The 10796-nt window shown below is 32.7% G+C and overlaps 1 protein-coding gene across 2 annotated transcripts; it reads right to left on the bottom strand.

Moving 5' to 3' along the window:
* Positions 1 to 2552: 2552 nt before the first annotated feature.
* LOC115695677 (uncharacterized) lies at positions 2553 to 8498 on the bottom strand. Of its 2 annotated transcripts, none has more exons than XM_030622738.2 (14): positions 8098 to 8498; positions 7600 to 7662; positions 6963 to 7409; positions 6667 to 6738; positions 6266 to 6391; positions 5941 to 6153; positions 5191 to 5238; positions 4654 to 4806; positions 4228 to 4389; positions 3891 to 3984; positions 3674 to 3792; positions 3540 to 3584; positions 3020 to 3356; positions 2553 to 2934 (listed from the first exon to the last, which is right to left on the bottom strand). In XM_030622738.2, the coding sequence occupies exons 1-13, from the start codon at positions 8434 to 8436 to the stop codon at positions 3123 to 3125; spliced, it is 2115 nt and encodes a 704-aa protein (XP_030478598.1). In that variant the 5' UTR covers positions 8437 to 8498; the 3' UTR covers positions 2553 to 2934; positions 3020 to 3122. The 2 variants fall into 2 exon arrangements, with proteins under 2 accessions (XP_030478598.1, XP_030478599.1); XM_030622739.2 differs by having other exon boundaries at positions 2553 to 2869.
* Positions 8499 to 10796: the final 2298 nt, after the last annotated feature.

Raw genomic sequence — 10796 nt, 5'->3', positions numbered from 1 at the left:
ATTTTAATCGTAAAAGTGTAAATTTCTTTACCAAAAATAACGCTTTTATATAATTTTTTAAATATATATATAAATATGTAAGGGTAATTAAGTCAATTGAATACACCCAAATTTTCCTAACAGTTTTGATATTTAGAAGAATTTTTTAGTTTTTTTTGTTACGTATATTATAGTAATTTAGGATTAGTTATAAATTTTTAAAAATTTTCGAATAATTTATAATATTTAAAATAATATTTAAAAAAAAAATTACATTCTTTTTTCTAAATACCAAAACAAAGAAAGAGTTTACTGAAACATTTTTTTTTTCTTCTTTTTTTTAATAGATTTCAATCACACACATTATTAATCTAATTACTAAAACTCGATAGGAATTTTACAAATTACTCACCCATAATATGCAACAAAACAGACCTTTTTAAAAAGACTACTATATATTTTATGTAAAATGGTGGTCAAAAGTCTTTTAGACAGCCATAACTATATAATTATATATGTATAATGCTCAAGGTTTTACTTTACAACTCCAAAGTCAAAAACTTTTTATCATCTTTATTTTTGGATCAAGTTTAAAGAATTTCCCTCCCCACTCTTCAATTCAATTTTATATAAAATTGTTCCTAAAAATAAAAAAAGACAATCTTTTTATATATGCATGCATCAACTATGACAGCTCTCTTAATAATTTCTCATGATTACTATGTCACCAATATAAATAAATAACCATTTACCCCTTTTTCCTACCAATAAACAAATAAACTACAATGATGGACACACCATCTGTTGTGTAGAACTTTTGTCCCAAAAAGACTCTTTCTTAATTAAAATCAAACCAATAAAAATTAAACATTCAGTCAAAACTATACTTTAGAAAGAATCAATGTTTAAATTTAGAGCTTAAAACATTAATCAATTAAATTTTCATTTTTTTTTTCTTTTGATTTGCTTGCACATGTTATGATTAGGACAAATCATATTTTATTTTATTTTCTCTCTTTTTTATTATTTTTATATATAAATATATATATATTGTGTCTTGTCATTTCCTGGGACACACTTCATTAATAGTGTAATTATTATTTTCAAAAGAAGCATAAGTTTCTAAATGGGCCTTAAGTAACCAGATTTGTCAGAAACAATACAACTTGAAGAGTAAGTCCAAAATCCAGGATTTTCTATTGTAGGCAAATGGTAGTACCATTATTATTATTATGTTTTTTTATTGTCATGTCATTAAATGAGAACATTTTATCATTTGTCTTTTTCTCTTCTGGATTTGATTTACTATGTGTCCATCCCATTTATTGATAAAATTATGAATAAAAACAAAAATAAAATAAAATAAAATGAGCAAAATTTACAAATTAGAGTATCTTTAGAAAGTGGTGTAACACACAAGAAGAAAATTTTATCAAAAAAAAAAACATACCATTTTGTTATACTACATTATTACTGTAAAAACCTACCCTTACCCAATGAATATGCAATAAAAGGAAAAGAAATAATATTGGAAATATATGAATTATAAGGTAGGGGAGATGAATTTAGCTATAAAATTGGACCATTCAACTTATTTCAATAACAACAAATGAATCTTCCTAAAGATGGTATCATGTTAGTAGTTTTATTCTTTTCTTATTTTTTAATTAACATTTTAGAAGAAGATAGAGATAATAATTATACATTGATTTGAGTCAAGCAATGGATAAGTGCAATTATAACTATTATTTATAATTGTATCATATATAAAAAATGAAATTGCTTGTGAACTAAATAAAAAGAAAAGATTATTCAAAAAAAAAAAAAAAAGAAAGAAAGAGAAACCTTCATGTGCTGGAACAAACACATGACATAATTCTTATTTCTTTCTTACACCATTTCTAACCCCATCCATATGCCATGCTCCTTGCATGTCCTTTTGTTGCTTCAACATGTTTTTAATTATTTAATTTGTTTATAAATAAAGAGATTAAAGCTAATATAAAATCAATAGTCTATTATTGGAGGTTTCTGATGTGGCAGCTTGCATGTGAGTATTATTAATTTTTCTTTTGTTTCATTCATTATGTAGGTAATAATTAATGAATATGAAACAAAAATTATTCAGCTTGGTAATTTTTTGTGTCCTTTGTTATATATAATATGATACTCACCGATTGTACTTTTGTTTGGTTCATAGGATTATTGTAGTTCACATTGGATACCTATGGGGACATTGTATATATATATAAGAAAGGATTTAGCAGTATGGATGGAACAAAATGGTTCTGATTTCTGATTTCTGAACTCTGAATATTGTCTATTGTTTTTTTTATTAATCTCATTAATTTTTGGTCACATGTGACATCTAGTATCTCTATTTGATCTCAACAAGAAAATCTTATTATTATGTTTTTCTTTGTGAGCATTGAGCAATGTGGGGTCTCTACTATAAGTTTTATGTCTCAAACTTTCCTACCATTCAACATGGTTTGCAATTCTTTTGTTATGTTAAGTTGTGTGGTATTTTTCTTAGCTATAAAAATCTCATGTATTTTCATGCAAATACAAGAAACTAATAATTTATGAGTGAACTAATTTGAAATCTAAAGCTTTGTTGGTTTATGTTCATGTACAAAATTGCATTTTTTTTAAAAGAAAAAAATAGATATGTGGAATGCATACTGTAATGTAATGTAGTATTTTCCTAACTTAAACACAAGTTTTTGAGTAAGTTTTAAAGACTACATAATAAGGTTTTAAGTTTACAAGAGCCTTACTGAAGCAAATTACTTATGGTGTTATCGGGTCAGTGATGAACATGATGATGGCATCTGAATTTACAAAAACTCGATCTGTGGTGAATCGAAATGTTATTCGCCAGATCTCGCTGCACAAGTCACATTTAGTTTGAGATTTTGATCAAGCTTGCTTAAGGGAAAAATCTTTACCAAGCTGCATAGCCATAAGAATAGAAGGAGATGATGAGTAATCAAACCTTCCTAGCCGAAATGAATTGTATTGGTTAAATATTCTTTACCTCACATGTTTTTTCTTCAACAATAAACTTGTTGATGCTGGAGCTTGTATTTGCAGGGTACTATTACTAAGAACCACTACGGGAGACATGACTGAATGTGTTACTAGTATTTAACAGCGCCAGAACTCTGAGTCTTGCCGAAAACTGACTCTATGCTATCATGACACAAGTCAAATGCATTTGACACAGCAAAACCTGCACACATGCCATCCACTGCTGCACTTACAATCCCTCCAGCATAGCCTGCTCCTTCACCAATAGGGTACAATCCTTTAAGTGATGTGCTCTCATAAGTGTCGGTGTTACGGGGAATCTGAATAGGGGAGCTCGTTCTAGTCTGGAGCAGAAGAGAATATTTTGGCAGTTAATACAGCTAAACTTTTCCAGAGAACATAACTTAACATGTGAAAGTGAAGAAAAGAAATGGTTTGTTAATCAATATATATAGCAAATCTTTTATAGAAAACTTTAATGATAAAATCAGAAACTGAAGGGGAAATAAACTAATTACTATTATTACCTCTACACCATGAAGAAGGCCCTCTTTGGAGATTATTCCTGGTAACTGAATGAAAGAAGTTGGAAGTAAGTTATGCAGTAATTGTTCACAGAATTACGTAAGCCAAGAGAAGTTGCAAGAAAAGACTTTCATACCTCTTCATTAAACATTGAGATTGACTGTTGCAAAGCCTCTGTTATATGAATTGGGAACAGCTCATGGAGATTTGCTGCTTTCACTCCTAATCGATAACTTGATGGCGGTATAGATGTTACTAGACAAAAAACAAGTACTTCAACCACCTATAGATGGAGTTTTTAACAGGCAAGCAGCTGAAAAACAATTTTGGAAAATGGAATGACAAAACCATACCAGATAACTTTCCATCCATAAAGTCAGTTACTGTCTGTACAGGCACAACGAAATTTCCTCCTCCCAATATAGCTGCTCTTCTTTCGAATTCCCTCTTAATTTTTTAACAGCACAACAGTAGAAATTGAAATCAGCATGGTGTTTAAAATGTATTAATAGCTGAAAATCATGAAAATAGAACTTCAACAAAGACAAGGGAATTCATAAAGATTGTCAATCGATATTACCAGAATTATCGAAGAAATAAATTGGCAAAGACGGTAATACAGAACTTCAGAAGTGCTAAAGATAAAATGCCAGGAGAAAAAGAGAAAACAAAAACAAACATGTGATATACCTGAAATTCGACCCCTGCAAGTTGACCATGGAGATTCAAGGACTCAAAATCCTTTGTCGAGACAGTCACAACAAGGGCAGCATTTGCCCACTTGGATGCACGCCTAGAAAATGACATGCCATTGATACAGATTTCTGAAGGATTTGTACTAGTAAGCACGACCTGCAAATAACAAATTTGAATTACTACTTCCAGTAATATTACAGGTAGATTAATCATTTTTATCAACACCAATTAATGAATAATCTTGTCATCTAGAAGTCCATTCACAAGGTACAGCTAGCAAAAGACTTCTTGAGTTTTAACCAGTGTCAAGTATAACACATCCTTATTTGGCCCTCCAAAAAATTGTAACTTATTTCAGGTAAAAGATTTTACTATTTCACTGATCTGCAAAGCAGGCTCTTAAAAGGAAAAGAGAGGTACCTGCCCACCAGGACACATACAAAAAGAATAGCAACTTCGAGTTGCCCCAGCAGACACATCACCGTTTTCCCTGCCAACATATTTGACAAGCTTGTAATCTGCCACTGGTACTTTTCCACGTCCACTGCGAACTTCAGAAGCCAAACGAGAGTACTACACATTTTCACAACAAATTTGTCGAATTCTGATCAGATGAAAAACAGTTTGAAAAAAAAAAGTACTATACTTATGCCAAAGTCTCTCCAAAATATTATATAGTTTGTAGTGGGAGGAGTCACTCAGTTTCAAACTTGAGTTGAATAAGTTTTACAGGCTTTTCTGGGATATGTAAAAGAAAAATTCTTGTATCAATGGGATGCAGATTTAACCTTCTTGCTCATGCCTTGAACTATTAAAACTTTCAAAACAGATATAAGAGTAGAATAGGTGGCAGAGATGACTTAATCATGGACAAGTATACATACATCTAGGCATTCTTTTACATGCATAACAAAATTTTGATAAATTATCTAAAGCGAAAGAGATAGTATAGCCAACCTGTATGTTGTTTATAACTTCTTGAGGATGCTCAATCCGCAAACCTATCTGTTCAGCCATATAAGAATCACATTATAATATATATATTTTTTAATTTAAAAAATAACTCAGAACTAACCAATACCATGCCAATTAACTTAAGTAATTACTAGCTTCCCCCTTTTTCTGGATTAAACTTTTCTTATCACTTGATTATAAAAAAACAGCATTCTCCATCACCACTACTCCCTATTGCTAGCACTATAGTTGTGCATAGTGCGCACCATATTTGATTGAGCATGCACAGATGTTAATTGTCTGTATGAAAATCATTATCCATTATCTAAACAACAGTTTGCACTGTCAAACAAAGTCATTTCTGTTACAAGACCTGACAAGATTTCTGTGCGCATAGTTATACAGTATACAAAAGGACCTGAAATATTTCAATACCAAAAACAATTTTAGAAAAAATAAAATAAACAAAAGGTGGTTCTGGCTAATAATATATTCATCCCGGAAGACCTTGTTCAAGTTCCCTATGTTCGTTACTGTTTAATGGTGTGGTGTATAGATACAATATCATCTATTAAATGCTTAAAGTCTAAAATGCTCTCATTTCCAACAACATTGAAAAAGCATCAAATCTTTGTAGTTGTGGAAGGTATGTTTATAGGAAGTAATGCTCAAGCCGATGTCATGAATAAAATGTCCTTAACTACCAGATATACCCTCACTAGATCCGAAGGAAGGGAAGAGAAAAACACTCACAGCAAAATCTTTTGGAACCAAAGCCACATTATGAGAAAGAAGCATTTGGTAAACATCACGCGCAGAATGCCCAACTGCCAAAACAACAGAATCAAATCCCCACTTCTGGCTATTAGACTGTGATTGATCTTTTGAATCAGATACTTTGACGCCAACGACTTGTCCATCCTCTATGAGAAGATCATCCACTCTCTTCCCAAACTCAATAGTAACCTAAGGTGATTATGAAAAGGAAAAAAAAAAGTTAGCAAACAAATTTGAAGAAAAAAACATATCTCTGACAATATAAGTTTGACTCAGCCAAAAAAGCATGTATGTCACTCACACCGAGATCTTGTAAATGTTGCCGAAAATTGCGAAGTAAAGGAATCAGTTTATCTGTTCCTAGATGTGGCTTCCCATTAACCAAGATTCCTTTTGGAGCTCCAAAATGAACTAAAGTTTTCATAACCTAAAAGAATAATTGCTGAAAGCCGTTAGTCCATACCATTACTGACAAAAGCTAAAGTAATGTACATGAAGTGTTCAGTAAATCAAATGTACTTAAAGATGGGAAAAAAAAAATCCATTGGTCTATTCTGTTGTTCATTCATCAAATTCTTGTGAGAGGGAGTAAGATTTCAAGTGCAAGTAGTGATGCACACATTTTTCGGTGGAACTACCGGGAAAAGCTATGAAAAGGAAGTAGATAACAAAATTTCAAGAAGATAGAGATAAGGTGCTAACCGCCAAAACAGTGTCGCTATTTCTTCCAATTCTAGTAACTAACTTTCCATCACTCCAGGTACCTGCACCACCCTGCCATGTATAAGTCCTTGATAAATCACTCAATCATAAGTGATATAAATATCAAAAACAAAAACAAACATATCAATCTAAGCAGAATTTTGAGGAAATACACAGATCCTAAGGAAATCATCAATCAAAATAATGGCATACAGTAAGAGTGAGTCAGTGTAAATCTCAGTGTAAAACAAAAGAATGGCATACAGTAAGAGTGAGTCAAGTTTAATGTATAAAACCTCTCCAAAGCAAAAATTGCTTTCCATCTCTAAAACCTTTCGAACAACAAGAGCACCAATGTCACGTCCTCTTTGTTCAACAGGCTGACCTCTTTCTATTAATGTAACATCTGCCCCAAATTCTGCAAGAACGAGACACGCAAATAGACCTGATGGTCCACTACCCACAACTGCAATTTTTGGTTTTCTGGACGACGCTATTAAAGATCCCTTAGCCACAAAATTATCTTTATTTCCACCATCTCCTGAAATGGTATCTTCAGAGATCCTTGTACAATCTCTTATAATATTGATCAAGTCCCCAGTTACTTTTTCCTCAGACAAATGTTCTATAAGCCCAACTTTAGGCTCCATCTGAGAAATGAAGTCCCAAGTACGAGGCTCCAGACTCAAAAGTTTCTCAACGTCCATGTCCACTACGTATACAAATTTCGGCTCCTTTAGCATCTAAAATAATAACAAAGCATATTAGTAAAGTTCCTTAACTAACTTCAAGTTCTATCATACATATTTGTTTTGGCTGTTTTAGCAGCTCATACTTTTCAAACAAAAAACTGATTTTTAAGATTCCATTTCTGACATGATTAACGCACAAAAATAAAAAAATGGTAGCATAATTCTGCACAATTGAACAAACCTTCCGTGCATCAAAAGATTTCCGAATCACTGAGAATGCTTCTGCAGGCAACATCGAAGCCACCTAAAGTCACCACCAAAACAAATTCATAAACTAGGAATCAGAATCATGTACATTTTCCCACAATATATAAGCCAATGAGGAACTATTCTGAAAAGCTCAATCAGCCTAAAAGGGTCAATAAAACTTTTGGTTAGGAAGAAAAAATTCTCCCTCTCTGTTCATACAATATTTTTCTTACATTTTCCAGGTGACCAAACTGATAGAATTCAGCTGTAAACTGAAAACAAATGCTTACGGACTTCAATTGCCGCCAAAAAATAACAATCAAATAAATATCTAAGCACAGGTTTCGTAATACAGTACTACTTGAATTTCGTCTTTAACTAATAAAGAATCGCCATTTCCCAAAATCAAGCACACTTCACACCATAAAAAACGCTAATCCATCTAAATCTTCTCACAAAACAGACAGACAGAACTTGAAATTGAAATTACCGGAAATTCAAGAACTTTAGCAATGGCTTCAAGCAATCCCTCCGAAACACCAAGAAAGTCCTTCCCCGGGTCTCTATGGACGGGAACTCCGAGCTTGGATAGCCTCCATAAACCTTCAAACTTGTTTCTGGTCTTAACTTGGGCTAATATCTCCTTCTGCTTGGATTTCAGCCTCTTCTTCTCCGAGGGGTATCTCCTTTTACCGGCTCTCTTAGCGCAGACAATTCGTAGTGTTTGGTTACGAGTATGAAGTAGAGGTCGGCCAGGACAGTAGAGTCCAGGGATATCGTTTCGAAGAGGAGCGAGGCAGAAAAGCTTGGAGGGAAGAAGTAGAGACATGGTTAGCTCTCTCCGAAGCAAACTGAAGTTTTTGCTGGTGACAAAAGATAATGAGGAGAAATGAGTTCAAAACGACATGTCGTATATCCACTCGGATGCTTCCATAAAAACACTTATTCTATCTATACATAAACAAATGCAACATACATGTAAACATTGTCATAAATTTGGTAAAAAAAAAATGAATAAACAATGTTATATTTAGCATAATATTTGTAATTATGTTTAAATGTAAAATAAGATTTTAAGAGCACTTCCAATGTATTGCAAAAAAAGGTGGTATATTAATATATTTTAGCATACCTAAAAAACTGCAATGGTGTTCTAAAAAGTACGCTAAATTTGACACATGTTAATAGTTGTGCCAAATATAGCATTGTGCTAAATTTAGCCCACAATAAATGCTACTTTTTTATTTACTATAATGTCACTAACTATTGTAATTCATTGACTTTCACTAAACTTTATTTACTTTATTTACCATATTACTATTATTTAAAAAATAATAAATTTTGTATATTCTCAATAAAATATGAAATAACCATCAATATAATTAATTGTTTTTTTTCTTTATTTTACATTTTGTGCATTGGAGCACAATTGTAAATAGTGGGCTAAATATAGCACAAACTCATTTTTTGTGTCAAATTCAGTACAAATTTTAGATCTTCCATTGGAGATGGTCTAAGAGCATCTCCTAAAATATAACTCACTTATGGTAAAAATGTACTCTAATGCTGTGTCAAAAAGTAATAAAAAATTTGTATCACCTTACAATTTTATTATGTCTTTTATCTATCATTTTTATTATTTCATTAATATATTTAACTATAACATTAATGAAGAATTATTTATATTTTTTTTATTTTACATAATAAATAATAATAATGAAAAAGTTATTATTTCTTCTATACATTTAATAAAAAATATTAAATTTTGTATCAAGTTTTATAATTATGCATTGAAGCACAAATTTAGATATAAAAATTGAGTGGGTAATGAGAAAGGAATGCACCCCAACCCCATCTCTACTCCTATTTATGCTCCCATCTCTGCCCTTCTGTCTAGAATTACGTATCAACGAGCCTGGTATTGAACTCAATTTATGGTGGCTTTATCTGTGGGTATCTCTTTGGAAGTTAAAAATTTTAGGATGGGTCACATCCTAGAGATTAAATGATTGCTTACGCTTACCCCAGTGCCTTGGTGCTAGGCATGAGTAAGCAAGAACCTAGTACTACTCCATGGGCCTCAATTTACAGATATGTGACTAGCTTGACTAACATGTCCGTGAAGGCATTTTAGTCTTTGGGGATCAGCATAATTATATACCTTTTGAAGCCTTGAAGTAGTTTGTAAGTATGGAGACATATGCAGCCATATTTTTTCTCTTTGTTTGATATTATCCCGACACTTGATTCACAACCAGCTCAGAGTCGTTGTAGATGTTAATATTTTCAGCTCCGACTTCTTTAACTTGATGTAATCCATCTATAATCACTTCATCCTCCGCTTCATTCTTAGAAGCTGAAAAACTCAAAAGGAATGGCACTTTGGAGCTGGTGTCCTTGAGGGGAGATCAGAATAATTTCGACTCCAGAACCTTTTTCATTTGAGGCTCTGTCCACATCAACTTTCTAGATTACCAACCCTAGAGCTGGTTCTTCTGGATTGTCATCGATCTTGGTGTACTCGAAAATAAAGTTAGTTACAACTTGACCCTTGATTGAAATTTTGGGCTGGTATTGGATGTCAAATTAGCTAATTTTTGTAGCTCATTTTAATAGTCTTTTGAGGGCTCTAACTTCTGAAGAACTTGTTGGAGAGGTTGATTTGTTAATACTTTAATGGCATGGGCTTGAAAGTACAGTATCAACTTCCTGGAGGCAATTAGTAAGCAGTAAGAAAGCTTTTCAATCATTAAATATTTGGACTTCATGCCCAAGAGTCTCTTGCTTACATAATACACTCGTAGTTGGACCCTTCCTTCTTCACGCACGAGTGTAACATTGATAGCATGATCGGACATGACTAAGCACAAGTACAACAGTCCCCCCTCACCCAGTTTTGACAAGATGGGAGCCTTTGCCAGATGCTCCTTTAGGTTCCAAAAGACCTCTTCGCACTTAGTAGTCCACTCAAACTTTTTACTCCCACAGAGAATGTTAAAGAATGGAATGCATTTATTAGTGGCTTTGGACACAAGCCTGTTGAGTGCAACAATCCTTCTAATTAAAATTTGGACATCCTTATGCTTTCTTGGGGAAGACATGTCTAAGAGAGCTCTAATCTTCTTTGAATTTTCTTCGATGCCCCGGGAGCTGAGGATGATACCTAGGAACTTTCCTGAGAAAACTCCA

Source organism: Cannabis sativa, chromosome 6, assembly GCF_029168945.1.
Source record: "Cannabis sativa cultivar Pink pepper isolate KNU-18-1 chromosome 6, ASM2916894v1, whole genome shotgun sequence".
Taxonomy (NCBI): Eukaryota; Viridiplantae; Streptophyta; class Magnoliopsida; order Rosales; family Cannabaceae; genus Cannabis; species Cannabis sativa.
This window is presented reverse-complemented; position numbering and strand designations above follow the sequence as displayed.